At 34.5% G+C, this 17,312-nt stretch overlaps 1 protein-coding gene across 2 annotated transcripts; it reads left to right on the top strand.

Annotated features, from left to right (window-relative positions):
* Positions 1–2,446: 2,446 nt before the first annotated feature.
* On the top strand, positions 2,447–12,283 carry LOC143232407 (uncharacterized). Of its 2 annotated transcripts, none has more exons than XM_076467833.1 (2): positions 2,447–2,738; positions 10,041–12,283. In XM_076467833.1, the coding sequence occupies exon 2, from the start codon at positions 10,309–10,311 to the stop codon at positions 10,651–10,653; it is 345 nt and encodes a 114-aa protein (XP_076323948.1). In that variant the 5' UTR covers positions 2,447–2,738; positions 10,041–10,308; the 3' UTR covers positions 10,654–12,283. The 2 variants fall into 2 exon arrangements, with proteins under 2 accessions (XP_076323948.1, XP_076323947.1); XM_076467832.1 differs by having other exon boundaries at positions 2,447–2,742.
* Positions 12,284–17,312: the final 5,029 nt, after the last annotated feature.

The raw sequence follows: 17,312 nt of genomic DNA, 5'->3' as shown, positions 1-17,312 counted from the left end.
TTTTTTATTTCAATTTAATTTTTTTGTATTTCAGTTACAGTATCCAGGGTTCAATTCCATATGGTGGGCACAATAGATAGCTCAATGTGGCTTTGCTATAAAATAAACAGACAAATCATAGCCCTAATGATGATATCTGTATACTCAATCTCCACAAAAGATTTACCACCTACAATAATTTTTAATGTTACTTTTCTTTTTTTAATTTTTTTTTTGATATTTCAATTACAGTATTGTTATTAAAACTATTTATGGCACGATTTTAACATTACGTTTTTCTTAACATTGCCACAAACATCAGTTTTTTTACTGTAAACATTTCTCTGCAGCCTAACTATACAACTAAACAGTGGCATGTTTTGTACTAATTTTCATTAGATTTCAGGCTGCTGTAAAGTACTGTTGAAGTTATTTAATGTACTTCATTTGTCAATAAGCAATGTTAGGAAGGATTGTGTAAAGTTTTGTATATATGGATGCCAGATTATTTAAGGAACTGTATTTAGTAGCATATTATATATCCTTGGGCAAGCTCTTTTGGAACATTTGTTAAAATAGTACAAATTAACAATAACAAATTAATTTATTTCTTTAATGAAGGTTTGCTGAAGTCAAGACCACTTACAGGCTTAATTTCATAAATACATTTTAATATGAACTAATGTAGATATTTAGTTTGTTTTGAATTTTGCGCAAAACTACAGGGGGGGTTATCTGCGATAGCCGTCCCTAATTTAGCAGTGTAAGACACGAGGGAAGGCAGCTAGTCATCACCATCCACCGCCAACTCTTGGGCTACTCTTGTACCAACTTATAGTGGGATTGACCGTAACATTATAACGTCCCCAAGGCTGAAAGGGCGAGCATATTTGGTGCGACCGGGATTCGAACCCCCCAACCCTCAGATTACGAGTCAATGGCCTTATTCACCTGGCCATGCCGGGCCTTGGAGGTATGTTTTCAAGTATAACATATCAAAATAAATTCCAAGACTAAATATACTCAAGAGATAAAATTAAAATGTTGTATGTCAAACCACCAGGAAGTTAACCACCTTAGTAGAGCCAGTGTGTGTATCTGTAATGCCCCAACTAAACTTATCTCCAGTTACTTAGACTTCGTAATGGCTCCCGTAGTCAACTCACTCTCCACTTGTAGTAAATACACTTATGCTCTTATTTTCTTCAAAAATGTTACTTTTAACCCCAAGCCAAACTCGGAAACATTCGTTATGTAAGTAACTTCTATTATTCATTGTCTCACACGCATGACACTTCCGATTCATCACTACCATTCTTGGATAATCTTCTTTCTATATTGTCTGATAAAATAACAACCAGTGTTAATTATAAACCCACAAATATCCACAACTACTTGCACTGTAATTGTAACCACATTATACATATCAAAAAGAACATCCCAAAATCCCACTTCATTAGGCTACGTAAACTGTGTAGTGAACCTGATGATTTCAATGTCTGATGAACAGAACTGGAATCATTCTTCCTTGATCGTAAATATCCCAAATCCAAAAAACATTTTGAAAAACGCTCTCAACTTTGCAACACAAGACTACAACTCCTCTTCATCTCTCACAGTAACAAACTATAAACTCTTTTACCAGGTCACCTGTTATCCACATATACCACACTTGTAACAAACAAGGTAAAGACATTATTCTAAATAATTTTCATATTTTAAGGGAATCTAAGACCACTAAACATAGTTTTCCAAGACCCACTTAATTTCCTGTCATCAGAATACCAATCTTAGAGGGTTCGAATCCCCGTTGCACCAAACATGCCCTTTCAGCCGTGAGGGCGTTGTAAAGTGACAATCAATCCCACTATTCGTTGGTAAAAGAGTTGGCGGTGGGTGGTGCTGACTAGCTGCCTTCCCTCTTGTCTTACACTGCTAAATTAGTGACAGCTAATGCAGATAGCCCTTGTGTAGCTTTGCGCAAAATTAAAACAAACTGCACATCAAAATGTATTATATATTTTTCTATGTGCTTATGTTGTGCAAAATGATAAATAGGAGAAACCAGTATATTATTAGCTGAACGTGCCCGAGAACATTTTAGAGATGTAAGGAATTGTAACGCAGATAAACCATTGGCCATACCATTTCAAAATACTTGTTTTGAAGAAGGCTCCTACAAACAAACATAACTGTAAATTACGAGAAGACAAAATAATTTTAGAACTGGAAAATTTCCTTCCCAATGGGCTAAATTAACATTTTAGTTTCTTGTAGTATTTTTTGCTTTAGTTTTACCCACACTTAAATGGTTTTATACAGTAATTTATGTATCTATCTATTCATATTGTAAAACTATAATATATATATAGTGGGGGTATCGTTTCAAATTTTTGTAAGCATTGTTAAACACTTTCGTTACATTGTCACACGACATTCGATTTAGAATATTTTCGTTTGTCGGTTTACTGTTAAAAAGTATATATTCCTGTAGATTTGGTTTGTTTTTGAAATTCGAGGGCTATCTGCGCTGGCCATCCTAAAGTTTGCAGTGTAAAACTAGAGGGAAGGCAGCTAGTCTTCACCACTCACCGTCAACTTTTGGGCTGCTCTTGTATCAACGAATAGTGGGAGTGATCGTCACGTTATAACGCCCCCATGGGTGAAAGGGCGAACATGTTTGGTGTGATGGGGATGCAAACCCAAGACTCTGATTACAAGTCGAGTGTCTTAACTACCTAGCCATGCCAGACCTCGCTGTAGGTAACAACATTTTTTCTTTTATCTCTTTCAACCACTATTAGGCGTAATTTCCTACTCATATCTAACAGACTGAACTTAGATCAATAAACAAACATGTTAATTCACCAATTAAATAATGTCATAATGGGCATAAGAACTCCGTCTATTAATACTAAATAATTTATCTGATTGTGAACTGAATAACTACGAAGATTACTCCATAACTTCTTTAACTAACCGCTCCACTAATTCTCGTGTCGATATCTTACCCTTTTTATACATATTACATGATATTTCCAAATTTACATAGACCTTGACTTTCCACACATGTATTATTATTATCGTTATTAACTTCTAGTAAAAAAAAATGATATAAATTAAAATGTTAAAAATATATAGCTTATGGCATGGAACTCTTCTTGAACCATTACATCCTTTTAGTACACCAGAATAGTTTTGAGATATTTTATTTATTCAGCAAAATGCATGAGGTCCACTGGAAGAGATCTTAATATTCCATGATCAGATCATGTAAACTCTGCTAATATATAGCCTTAAGACGCTCACAATTCTGGTCATAGAGTTCTAATTAGTTAGTTGGTATGCTGTAGGGATTTAATATCAGACCCCCTTGCCTTAAAGGTAGTTACTTGTGATGGTTTTTGAAATAGAAATAGTATCTATACAACTTCATATCTTGCAATGTCCCATCCATAATTTACTCCAGTTTCATGATCCTGGGGAATTCATCTTTATTTTTTATTTGTACGGAAGCTCTTTCATATATTAAACCATTAGTACGTACTAGAGGTGAATCTAGTTTTTCAGAAAGCATTTTACAGATTTCACTTAGAAGTCTTATTAAAACGTTATTTCTCTAGATCATTCTGCTATTACCCAGTCACAAGCTGAAGCGTTATTCTTAATAAGTTCTAGTATGAGTATCTCATTTCTTGATTGTACAATGAATGCTCTCCTTGTTGTCATCAGAAGTTCACCCTCTGATTTAGTCATTTTCCTGTAGTGTACAGGAAGTTCTCGAAGCTAGCCTAACCTCGCGTCCATGTCTCTACATGAAATCAGTTCACAACATGCATTCTTCCTCAAGGCCAGTTGCTCAAACACCATAAGATCTAGATAAACTTCCTTAAGTAAGAGTAGCTTCCAACTTTGCTCTTGCTAGAACTTTATCACCACTCTTTGTTTGCATCTGCTCATTATATTTCTATAACTTTCGAGGAATTTCCCTCCTATCATTATCAAGTTCAATTGAACAGTTGTTGCTATAGAACCAGTATTGATCAACATATAATCACATTTCCTCTCAACAAACCAGTAGATTTGGAAATTGGTGTATGTAAATAATCAGCTTCTTATCCTATTTGGAGCAGATGAAGTATTCTAAGATGAACTTTATCTTATTAGCCAAATTAATCTTTTTTTCAACCTGGTATAGTTTCTTTCTTTGTTGATATTTGGTCTGGTTGGTCTCAAAAACTCATTCTTTGGTACTGTCCCCTTGATATATTGAATTGCTAACAGTTTTGCTTGTAAAGGCAATATTTCACATATTTATGACAACTTAATTTTATAACACCATTTGGAAGGAGTTGTTATTCTTTACAAACTTTTCTCTGCAGTTACTGGCAGCATGCCCTTTCAAGTTACACCTATTATTTTGTGATTGATCATCTTCATACTCTTTAACTATTTCTTGAATTTTTTTTTTCAGTTTTTGAAGACTATCATCAAAAGGAGTTGATATTTCAATACTACACAAGCTAACAATTTAGTAGCTTTTGGGTGACATCTTTAGTTGCTTATTTATGAATTTAGTAGATTCAAGCTCCTTCATTATCTGAAGAGCTTCCTTTAGAGATTTATATCAACTTTGTTTCAGCCTAATTTGCATATCCTCATTTCTTATGACACCTATAAACTAGTCACATGGCAATGAATCCATCATTTGACGTACAACATCTGGGTTAAATAAATGAGTAATCTTTTACAAGTCTCTTACAAGTTTGTCTGAGGTCTCTTCTTTCCTTCGTACCCTATTTCAGAATTTTTCTAGATACTTCCTCCTGGTGTGTCACTCTGAATATGTTGGATAAGACAGCTACCAGTGCCTCATAGTTATCATGGCTCTCAGAAAGTTGTTTATTGTGAAGATGGTCTTCTTAAAAAGGCAATAAGGTGGATGGCCTGTTGTTCATTATTAACATAACATTAAAAGATATTAAGGGACCTACTGAACCATCTAGACTATCCTATTAACTTAATTAACTAAACTCTTCAAAACCGAAGATCAGCCCTAATTATTCAAGAATTTTCCAATCTTTCCCTTAGACATTATTAAATGAACTGCAACTACCACAACCGAAAGCAACCAATTTTAGAGGTCAGTTACCCTGTAAGAAATATAAAGTTGTTTTAACTGAAGCTAACTTCTTCCCTATCAGAATTTATACTTGTGTTCTCTAGTTTTACTATTCTCATCATTAAAATGAAAAAAGATGATGCATCAACATTATTGATTCCCTTAACAATCTTAAGCACCATAACCAGATCCCCTCAATCTCTTTTTTTTTTTTTTTTCAATAGAAAATAAGTTTATAACTTTTAACCTATCTTAACATGACGAACTTTTCATTTCTGGAACTGTCCTAATAGTTCACCTCTGAACTTTTTCCAAACATTCCATGTTATTTCTAAGGTAAGGAACCAAAACTAAAAGCAATACTGAAAATGTGGCCTAACCAATAATTTATGCAATGTCATTAGACTTACGTTGAATATTTCTGTAGATACAGCCTAAAATCATCTTTGACCTACCACTAGGAACAGCACATTTTCCGGATTGCTTAAGAAAATGATCAACCAAAAAGTACTAAGATCTTTACTTCCGCAACGTTTTTAAAGTTAGAAATGAAATAAAAACCCTATAGTCCAAGTGCTTTCGAAAGGCGGGCCTTTCTTCTTCAGAGGCAAGCTGGCTATTATAATCAAAATTATAATTATAAATCAAATTGTGACATTCCACATGCATTACCTACATCTAAAACTTGCTGTCATCAGCAAGTTTAAATAATCTATTGACCATTTCTTCATCTATTTTAGTGATGTAAATCAAAAAAAGCAAAGGCCCTAACACTGAGTCCTGAGGTACTTCACTTGTAACATTAATAAAGTTTGATTGCAGACTTACAATACTAAAAACCGGGTGTTGATACCCGTGGTAAGCAAAGCACAGATAGCCCATTGTGTAGCTTTGCGCTTAACTTCAAAATATACACCAAATTGACTAAATTAAATTTATAAGAGCTCTCTGCTTTCTTCCTCTATTAGTTTCCTATTCAATGGGCCAAGCTGTCTTTCACGCCTAGAGAAATAATTTCTTAAGAAGATTTATGTGGCATCTTGTCAAATGCTTTCAGAAAAACTAGATTCACCAGTGCATACTTGTACCCTCATTTACTTAAGCTGTAGTCTCATCAAAAAACATCCAAAGTTAAAAACGGCACGAATTTCTCTCCATGAAGCAATGATGTATAATCAACAAAATTTTAATTAAATGACTTTGCAAAACGTCTTTTACGAAACTTTTAAAAACATTTTCTACTACTGATATAAAACTAAAAGAATAATAATTATTGGGACAATTATTGTCATTTTCCTTAAAAACAAGAATAACATTAGCTAACCTCCATGTTGTGACACTTGCCCATTCTTCAAGGACTTAGAAAAGATAATAGCAAGTGGCTCACATATTCAATTCTTAACCTTTTCGAAATCCTTGGGTAAATATTATGTGTACCAAGTATTTTATCACCATTTTAAACTTTCCCATTTCTTCTTAACAAGCTTAAAATTAAAGTGATCGTCTTGTTAAACCTTGTTTACATCTATCAACTGTTCAGGCTGAGGAATGTTGTTTACATTTGCATAAGTAGTACTGATTAAAAGGTAGAAGTTAATAAATTCATAAAATTTTAAAGGGATAAAAAGGAGTTTATTTACCCATCAAGAACGACTCTTGCAGTTCTCATCTATAACCACTCCTTACTGCTCATGTATTCATCCAATTTTTCTTGATGTTCACCTCGCTTGAAGTCAGTTCATTCCAAAAGTCATCCATCCTGTTTGAAAAGTAATACTGTCTAAACTGCAAATGAGTCTTATGCTGCCAAAATTTGAATTTATGAAACCTTGTCCAATTATTTTCGCTCCTAAACACAAAATAGTTTAATGAATCTATATTATCAATACTATTAATAATTTTAAACACTTCACTCAAATTTCCTTTGATCATTCACCTTTCCAGAGAAAACACGTTTAGAAATTTTAGTCTCCCCTCATAAGACAATCTCATCATCCCAGGCATTATCCTACTGACTTTTCTCTGAGCCTTCTCGAACATTCAATGTCCTTTTTGAGGAACGAAGTTCAAAACTGTACTCAGTACTCTAAATGAGGCCTTCCTAATTATCTACACAATGAAACAGTGATGTTCATTGTCTTGTATTCAATATTTCTATAAATGCCCCAAATCCTAGTAGCCCCATTGATAGCTACAATACACTGTTTAGAAGACTTCGGTTATTTTTGTTATCACAACACAAAAAATCCTTTTTTTCAAACAGTATTTCATGCATTCCCATTTAAAATGCAATAATAACGAACTGTGAAAATATACATGCATCATCTTCCATTTTGGATAGTTAATCATCACCTGCCATCCATTGACCCAAAACATCAAATGATATAAATCTCCCTGTAAGTCTGCAAAATCTTTGATACAGTTAGCCACTCTAAAAATCTCAATGTCGGATGCAAAGTTCAAAAATTTGTTAGTCATTTCACAATCAATGCTATTAATATAAATTACAAATAGCAGAGGACCCAGCACAAAGCCAGAAGCACACTGCTTGTAACTGTGATTCAGTTAGATCTAACTCCATTTATTACTATTCTCTACTTTCTACTCTTCAGCTAATTTTCTATCCAATTCAGCCCTGAATATAACCATTAAGAAAAATAAGCACGTGCTTAGGGTACCAAGAGAAAGGGGGAAACACAGAGTTTTTCCCTAGCTATCATGCCCTTAACTCGTTCACTGCCATACTTAACTTTGGTCGACTATTTTGTAATTGCCCTAATCTGCCGTGTTCGACTTTATTCTGCATTGTTAAAATAACATTTTCTTTGGTTCAGTGAGTGACTAAAGTTTCGAGAAACTACTAAACTATGTATCTAAAGTAAAAAGTCATTGTTTTTCGAAAGATTACTGTAAAGAGCAGTACAAAATTTTAATAAAACTTCAGGTAAAAGATGATTGTATGTTATGATGTCTGACCTTGAAGATGAAATATTTTTCTCAATCCTTCCTTCTGTTGTGATTATTTATAAGAAATTATAAGCAGTGGAGCTGTTTTGTTTTACCTTTAACTGCTTTATTCAGTCACATCTACAGAAAAATAAGAGTACTATACCACAGAAACATAAGTCAAACGAAATAGTGACATGTTTACAGAGATGTGGCTAGTTTTATGTTTTTCGACTTCTGTTTTCGTACCTAATATTTGGGTTATTGTCTCGTTTGTTTTACTTTTATTTGCGTCAGTATTGTACTATTCATGTGTGTTTTGTAATATTTTTATAAGTGTTTCTCACTGAAGCTTTACTGAATCGTAATTTTTTTGGCTTCAAACAACTTACTATTAAAAAACCTCCTTTATGTGTGAGTACATGTTTTGAAATTTATCATACCAAAAAAAAATTAGAAATGAATGCCACTGTAGCAATGCCATTGCCCATGGATTACATGTAACCTATAAGAACATTTGTGCATGTATGTATTCCCTTGTGTTTATGTAATAATGTAAACAGATCTGAAGCTGAGATTTACTTAAACAGGACACCCGTGTTTTTATCCCCATTCATAAATAGTCAAAATTTTGTCAAATATGCAATTTTTAGACCCAAAAATGGAGATCACAATGATATTTTTCTTACTTCTTCCTATCCTGACGTCATAATGCCCCAACCAGGCCCGACCCTCTGGTGATATTTCCTATATGACGAACGAATAATCCGAGACAGAAACGCAGAGACAACGACGACAAACTTTTAGGCGTAATTCAACTGTTTCGAGACTATGAATTCAGATCAGTATGTACTCTATTACATTTCTGAAAAGCTGGGGAAACAATTGACTGATCGGAGCAGTCTAAAGGCAATAATTCGACCTTTTAGGTCAAATTACGTAAGACTTCGACAAGTACTACAAGATTCTTAACGTTGTTATGTATACAGTATACAACTAGTAGTGTGGCACCGTGGCTATACAAAGATACTGTAAAGAATCGACAAATCAATTTAGGATTGTCTGAGAAGGTGCATGAATTAAACAAGTTCATGTGAGCAAGGCTAGTACTGATTAACATTAGTGGCCTCAGTTGCAAGGTATTAGCATTAGGCGTAACGTTAATGTTATTATCTGAGAACTGAGTGACAATAACACTAGGCCTAAATACAGTAACTAGTTCAGTGTAAGTACAATGGAAACGCTACTGTATGTAGCCTGAAATAATGAAGTGGACTATTCCCAGTTTAAGGCCGTCGTTTTGAATTTGCTTTCGCATCGAGGCATGCAGATTAAGTTTCAGATATATGCCTATTTTGGTGATGTACGGTTTGTTAGCTCATTTAAAATCCACAAGTCAAAACTGAGCTCAAAGTGGGAGTTACAACTCGTTCTTCAGATATTTGATTAGGATTAAGGTATTCTAGCCTAGGCCTAACCCAGTATTTTGTAGTTCAATATGCAGTACAGTTTACAATTAATTATATGTTATGTATGTGCACCAGTACAGAATGATCACTGTGTATATACGCTACTACGGTATGTGTTGTTGATCACAAATTGTTTTGGAATACTTTTTGGCTCACAATGGATTTGCATGTTACCATTGGCATTGCTTCTTGCATACAGCTACCATAGCTTAATGAAATAATTGCAATGACTGAAAACTAATTCTACTAAAATGGATTGAAGCCAGTTTTGAATGGTTTTTCAACCAATCAGAATGCAACAAATCAATAAAGGCATTTATGAATTCATGTTTATGTACTGATGGACCTAGGTCCTAGAATAACTTTCTGACAATCGTTGTCTAAATGTAGACCTAGAATTTAGTACGTTTGACTGTCTTACCAACGTTTTTCTTTGTAAATTACAGTGTTTTTCTAATCATTATAACTATATGTGATCCATATTCTCTTGTTTATTTATTTATTTTTGTTTCTGTATTTTTCAGACTGCAGGATGAAACGTGTTCAATTAAGTGGCGCACAAAAGAGAAAAATGGCAAAAAAGAACCAACAAAAGGCTTTGGATTTAGTGGTCAAGACTGGAAAGTTGACTTTTTTTTTTTTTCACTCGACTTACACAACATGATCTTCCAAATCAAAACCCATCCCCACCATCAGAAGTCACTTGTACGGCATGAAACTCTGACAAGATTGAAGTTGAACCAAGCTCAATACCTACAAGTACCATTTTGTCCACGTCAAGGTTAGAACATCATGATGGAGGTGTCACAGACTGGCGCAACTGGTACAAGTCTCAAAATTGATCTCACTTTGCCTGTAAATACTCCTGATATTTCTAGTGTTAATGTTGATGCAAGTTGCTCTACAAGACAATCTGAAGTTGAAATAATTGCTGAAAATGAAAATCTACTGGACTATGGTAAAATGCTTCAGTCTACAAAAGATGAAGAAACTAAAGCAAAAGATCCAGGGTTGTTGTTCGAGTTCTTTGCTGATGATGTGGCTTATTGGATTGCTTATGGACCCACTGACTGTCAACACCACAATGGATCATTTGGCAAATGTTGCTGGACTTTCAGTAGTAGCAAACCAACGTGATACTGTTCGCAGAAACTTTTATTTGGGGTAAAAGCCAATGGTGGCAATACAAGAGAGAGTGGTTATTGTATTCAACATCAACAGGGTCAGTTTACTGCTTTGTTTATAAACGTTTTGCCCCCTAAATTTTCCTCGCGTTTTGTTGAAAGAGAGGGGTTCAGTGACTGGTAAAAAAAAATTGTAATTTATCATCATGAATGAAGTACTACTCACCCAGACTCTATGCTAACGTACTTAACTTGCAGACAAGGTTTAGGCTTGCGACAAGAGTTGGAAAAACAAATTAAAGAAGAGTGCAATTACTGTGAACGTGTCTTGAAGCGTGTAATGATCTATTATTCGTACGTCAGCTGAACGTGGCCTGGCTTTTTGAGGAACAGATGAAAAATTTGGTTCACTGCAGAATGAGAATTTTTTAGGACTGCTTGAGCTCATAAGTCACTTTGATCCATTTTTAGCAGGAGACATTTCAAAATATGTAAATTCTAGAAAAGGAAGTCCTTCTTACTTGTCCAAAACCACCTGTGAATAACTCATTGAACTAATAGCTCAGAAGGTCCACACGTTTACTGTTGATGAAGTAAATTCTTCTGGTTATTTTAGTTTGTCAGTTGACCTAAAGATCAGTTAAGTACTGTACTTTGATACTTAAAAGATGAGCAGCTTACTGAACGCTTTTTAACCTTTCTGGAACTGAAAAGCCGTACCAGTGAGGAAATGGCAAACCAGGTATTGCAGTACTTACGTAATGTTTGAAACTTAATTTTTCAAAATGTACGGGTCAATTTTACGACAGTGCTGCTAACATGTCTGGGCGTTATAAGGGGATGCAGCAAAATATTTTAGAAGAAAATAAGTTTGCTATATATATGCCATCTGCAGCCCATTTTCTAAATCTGGTAGGGAGAAGTGCTGTTGACTGCTGTCAAGTGGTAGTTTTTTTCTACAGTGCATTTGCTCTATACATTTTTCAGCCTCAATCAGGCGGTGGAAAATTCTTAAAGCTTGTCTTGGAAATGAAAGTGTGTTAGCATCCCTCTTTGGCCTGAGAGGCACATGCTATGGCAACAACAGAATTTATAAAATAATTTCAGAAGACAAAATTGAGTGTGCGTTTACAAACGTAGACGTTGCATTGCGTATATTTTTAACATTAATGGTCACAAATTGAGCAACTGAGCATTCATTTTCTCAGCTTAAGCATATTAAAAATCCCGACAGAACGACTATGCGACGAGACAGGCTGGATGCCTTGTCTCTGCTAAGTATAGAAGTAGACTTGTTTTGCCAAATTAGTTTTGAGAACTTGATCAAAGACATTGCAATTAAAAAATCAAGAAGAAAACCTTTTAAAACTTAAATAAATATTAAGATGAATACTTGAATAATAACAATTATTATAATTATAATTAAATAAGTAATTTGCTTTCAGGGTTTTAAGTTCAAAGTGAGAATTTGTCAACATCAAAGTGAAAATTTTTTGTATAAAAGGGTTTTGAGTAAATTTTTCGTTTTTGTTTACATCAAAGTATGAATTTGTGAACATTAAAGTGAGAATATTTAGCATCAACGTGAGAATTATTAACTTAGAGTGAAAACAAATATACAATAAAAATACTTATTTTTAATTATCATTAATCAAAGAAGTGATTTCTCTCATCATTTCTAAATAAAAGACCTCAATCATTGCTTGATTTGATCCATGCCCAATCTGTTAAGTAAGTGAAATAAAAAAGTTTTTATTTAATAGTTGTGGGGTCTGACCTGGAAGAAAACTGAAGAAGGGTTATAAATTTTTAAACTTTTATTTCACTTTCAGTACTTATTTTGTCTTAATGCCGTTTCATTTAAGCAATGGAGGGACCAAGGGGCGCCATTGTTGGGTTGTGTTTAGGGCATCAGTTGCCTTTAATCTGGCCCTGATCCAATTAATAACATTTTCCTGATACTCATAGATTTCGTTTTTGTAACAAGCCTTTTGTGAGGCACATTATCAAATTCTTTCTAAAAATCAAGGTAAACCAAGTCTGCAGCTTTTCTTTCATTAATTCTTGCAGTAACATCGTCAAATAATGTCAAAAGATTTGTTAAACATTACTTTTCTTTAGTGAAACCATATTGACTTTTTAACACTATATCAAACTACTTTAATTCACCCTGCAATGCATCATTACACAAACTTTCCAAATTGGTCCATAATTACCTGGATAGTTTTTATCATCTCCTTTAAATCTTATATTAACATTATCCAACTTCTATCTTGTAATATTCTTCCACTATTTAGTGACTTATAAAAATATTATCATCAGATATTACCTTACTGGTGTTATCCTTCAAGGATATCACTCACATTCTAATATTTTGATTACCCTTTACATATTTGAAGAAATCTTTATTATTTACTTTTACAATTTCAGCCAAACGTTTTTCATGTAGTTTTTAATTTCGGCCCGGCATGGCCTAGCGCGTAAGGCGTGCGACTCGTAATCCGAGGGTCGCGGGTTCGCGCCCGCGTCGCGCTAAACATGCTCGCCCTCCTACCCGTGGGGGCGTTATAATGTGACGGTCAATCCCACTATTCGTTGGTAAAAGAGTAGCCCAAGAGTTGGCGGTGGGTGGTGATGACTAGCTGCCTTCCCTCTAGTCTTACACTGCTAAATTAGGCAATGATAATTTACATTATACGAGATAAAGGGGAAGAAACCCCAACTCATACTAAATTGTACAAGTGTCTCTCGTGGTACCACCCGTTGCAAGGAGTAAGATTTAACTTCAGGAAAGAATTAGGAAAAGCAAATGTGAGCCTTATGGAACATCGTGACGTATATATTTTGTCTAAGGTTTATGAAAATCAAAAACAATTGCACAAATATTTTGATAACAATTACCAGGAGGTAGATTCAGATCAAAGTTAGATGTTCTGAGTCTAGAGACTTTCACTTTTATTTTTATTTTGACCAAGTTAAGCATTTTTATTGTACTATTAAGTTTCATATTCTTGAGCATTTAATTATTTTTTAAAATTTACTATTGGTAATTTAATTTAATTTTCGTCCATTACAAGGTTTATGGTTAACAACAACAGTATCAGATTTCTGCACAAGTATAAATTTTTTGTTTGCTTGTGGACAACCTTTAATTATACACTAAGATGGAACACACGCCTAAACAACACATTCAAAACAGCCACACAAAAAATTAATTACCCCAAAAACATTGAGGGATGTGCGAAAGAATGCCACCCCCAATCTCTCACATTGATCTACAAGATGTATATAGGACCACTCATCGAATACGGCTATTTAAAAACCTTCTACATGCCCCAACACCTGTACACAAAGTATGAATCAATACAGTCTGAGGCGGTTAGGATAATCCACCGCCTACCCAGTTACAGTCAGCAAAGTAAAATCAATATAACAGAGATTCACCGACCTCGTTACAACAATCCATAAACCGTAATAATCTTGCAGTACGATTTTATAAACTATTATACACTTCGTCGCCTTGGCACAAATACACCTCACCTTACCAAACTTATGTAATACTCCCATAAACACGCAAGCCACTTTGATACATAGTGTACTTGGTCACTGACCCGGTTTTGTTTTGTTTTTTGTATATATCTGACGAAACGGCTCGACTTTATTATGTTATCGTCCTTGACCACTCATCCCTACACTACTCCCACAATCCCCTGATGATCGTTTCAACTGTAGTCAGATTTCCATCTTCCTAGAAGCCCCCTCCAAATATGGAGTACATGTATTCATATTTCTATGTGTGTATGTGTGTGTATATATATTTATATGTTACTACAAATTGTTAAAACTATTTTTCTCTCCTTTATAAGCTAAATTCACAAAGTTCTCACTTGCTTCTTTCTCTTCCTATTTCAGTCAATCAAATTATGTAAAAATTGTGCACTTTATTGTGTTCATGCCTATTAAATACAAAATATCCTTTGTCCCTTCGCCAGATGGTGCGTCAGCGGTCTATAAAAGGAATGCTTGGTCTGCATTTTCCCTGTTCAACCATTGCTTCAACAGACCAGAAAAGAAATTTGCTAACATCGTGTACTATGATCTTCCCACCTCCTCTCTAAGGTTCTGACAATAAAATAATTGCAACCAACCAAGAATATATCACTCCATAAACTTGAAATAAAATAGCCAGGAATGGGGCTAAGAACAACTTCCTGAGCACCCCTGACTCAAAACCTAAATGCCTACCATGATGATTTTGTTGTTGTAGTTAAGTACAAAGCTATCTGTACCCACCACATGTGTTAAAACACATCTAGTGTTGTAGGTTTGCAGACATAAAGCTGTGCCACTGGAGAGCAAACTATAAGACAGGTAGACCTAATAACAGCAGGGTAAACCAGGAAATTGTGCAGTATCCTCTATTTGAAAATTTGACTGAGTTATATTATGTGTAAAATAATAAACCGATCAAATTTTGAATGAAACAAGTGTGATCTTTAGTGTAAACCAAAAAGAATATGCAACATGTGCATTTGCTCAAACAGGGCTACAATCCATCTACAGAGTAGCATTAATTGATTTCTTCTGGATTTGTTTCTACAAAAAAAACAAAAAACAACTATCTCAAAAAAAAACGACAAACCGTTGACTAACCTCATAATTAACAGATCCGACCGTCGATTAAACACAGACGAGAAACAACTACTTAATAAAGGACTCAACTTCGCTATAGCACCTAGGTACATTCCAACCATAGAAATCAAAACATGTTTAGAAGACCTAGCCAGGAGACTTGTGATACTTTCTACAGAGAACAAAAACAACCAACAGAAAGAAGACAACTTAGATAATTTTATTCACATCCAACAGCCAAACTTCCCAGGTAAAATTACAAATTTATATTTTCCAGAAACACCTAAAAACAACATCTTAAACGATTTTTTCAAAGAATTTTCTCACAAAACCATCAACATAATTTCACAAAACAGAAAACTGAAAACAACCTTACAAAAGAGACATTAATTGCATTAAAAACCTAAAACAAGACAAAAACATAAAAATTCTAAAAGCAGATAAAGGTAACGCTATAGTCATAATGAACACGAATGAATACATCCAAAAAATGAATAACATCCTATCAGACACGAACAAATTTAAACCAATACACACAAATCCAACAAAGACACACGAGACGCAACTGAACAAATTACTACTACAAATGAAAAAAGCCAACACAATTTCACAAACACTTTATTCCTACCTACGTAAAACCGACTCACGCACACCGCAAATATACGGCATCCCCAAACCTCATAAACCAGATTGTCCATTACGACCAATAATGTCCACATATGAATCGTTTAATTACAACCTTGGTAAATACATAGCATGGGCATTCTCCAAATATGTAACATCAGCCAGCTCATTTATCAAAGACTCTTTTAATTTCAAGTCTAATCTAAATCAACTTAATCATAAAGCCTTAATGGCCAGTTTCGATGTTATATCCCTCTTTACAGAAGTTCCAACCACTGAAGTCTGCAAGATAGCCTTAGAACTCTATATCCGAGACCCTAACCCAACTATAGAAATTCCCAGTAACCAGTTAGCAACCCTCATAGAATTCACCACGATAAAGACAAACTTCATGTTCAACAACCAAAACTATATACAAACAAATGGCCTAAGCATGGGCAACCCAGTATCACCAGTTCTAGCCAATATTTTTTATGACACAAGTTGAAACACAAGCAATTAACACAGCATTACATCCACCACTATACTGGTACAGATATGTAGATGACACGGTTGCGGGATTCAAATCTACAGAACACATACTTAATTTTTTCAATCACATTAACTCTATACATCCCAACATTAACTTCACATATAAATTTCTCAACAAGTGGGTTTCTCGTCATCACTGATTATTGACTCGTTTTAACTTCAAATACTGCGTACACATAACGTAATGTATTGAATAAAAATAAACAACTTTTAATATTTACGTTGCAACTACACGTGCCATGAAAAAGTGGTCAGGTCGGGAACTGAGAAAGCATATTTTTATTTATTCAATACGTAAACTCGTTTTTCTGTCTAGTCGACAGCGTGACATTGCTTAATACTTTCTACTGCAGTTTGCAAAATTTTAGTTTCTATGAAATTGGCAACTCAAGTTTCAACAAACGTTTGTTTGTGTTATAAATAACATAATATCTATTAGAATTATTTTGTAATTTCTAAAGAATACGCTACTGTAGTAAACAACTTGATTTTTTTGTGATTGCACTATACGTTTTCTACATATTTTTATATGCACTCAAAAAACAAATATTAATGTATAAGGTGTAATATTTAACATTTAGATCTCTGTCCTTGACTGCAATTCTTAACATTACTTGTTTGTTTTTTAATTTCGCACAAAGCTATACGAGGGCTATTTCCACTAGCCGTCCATAATTTAGCGGTGTAAAACTAGAGGGAAGGCTTTGTTTGTTTGGAAATTTCGCACAAAGCTACTCGAGGGCTATCTGTGCTAGCCGTCCCTAATTTAGCAGTGTAAGACTAGAGGGAAGGCAGCTAGTCATCACCACCCACCGCTAACTCTTGGGCTACTCTTTACCAACGAATAGTGGGATTGACCGTCACATTATACACCCTCACGGCTGG

The sequence above is a fragment of the Tachypleus tridentatus genome, chromosome 11 (assembly GCF_004210375.1).
Source record: "Tachypleus tridentatus isolate NWPU-2018 chromosome 11, ASM421037v1, whole genome shotgun sequence".
NCBI lineage: Eukaryota > Metazoa > Arthropoda > Merostomata > Xiphosura > Limulidae > Tachypleus > Tachypleus tridentatus.
This window is presented reverse-complemented; position numbering and strand designations above follow the sequence as displayed.

Bases quoted from the DNA above. Each gene is read 5' to 3' on its own strand.
- LOC143232407 (XM_076467833.1), top strand. From the start codon at position 10,309: ATGATGGAGGTGTCACAGACTGGCGCAACTGGTACAAGTCTCAAAATT.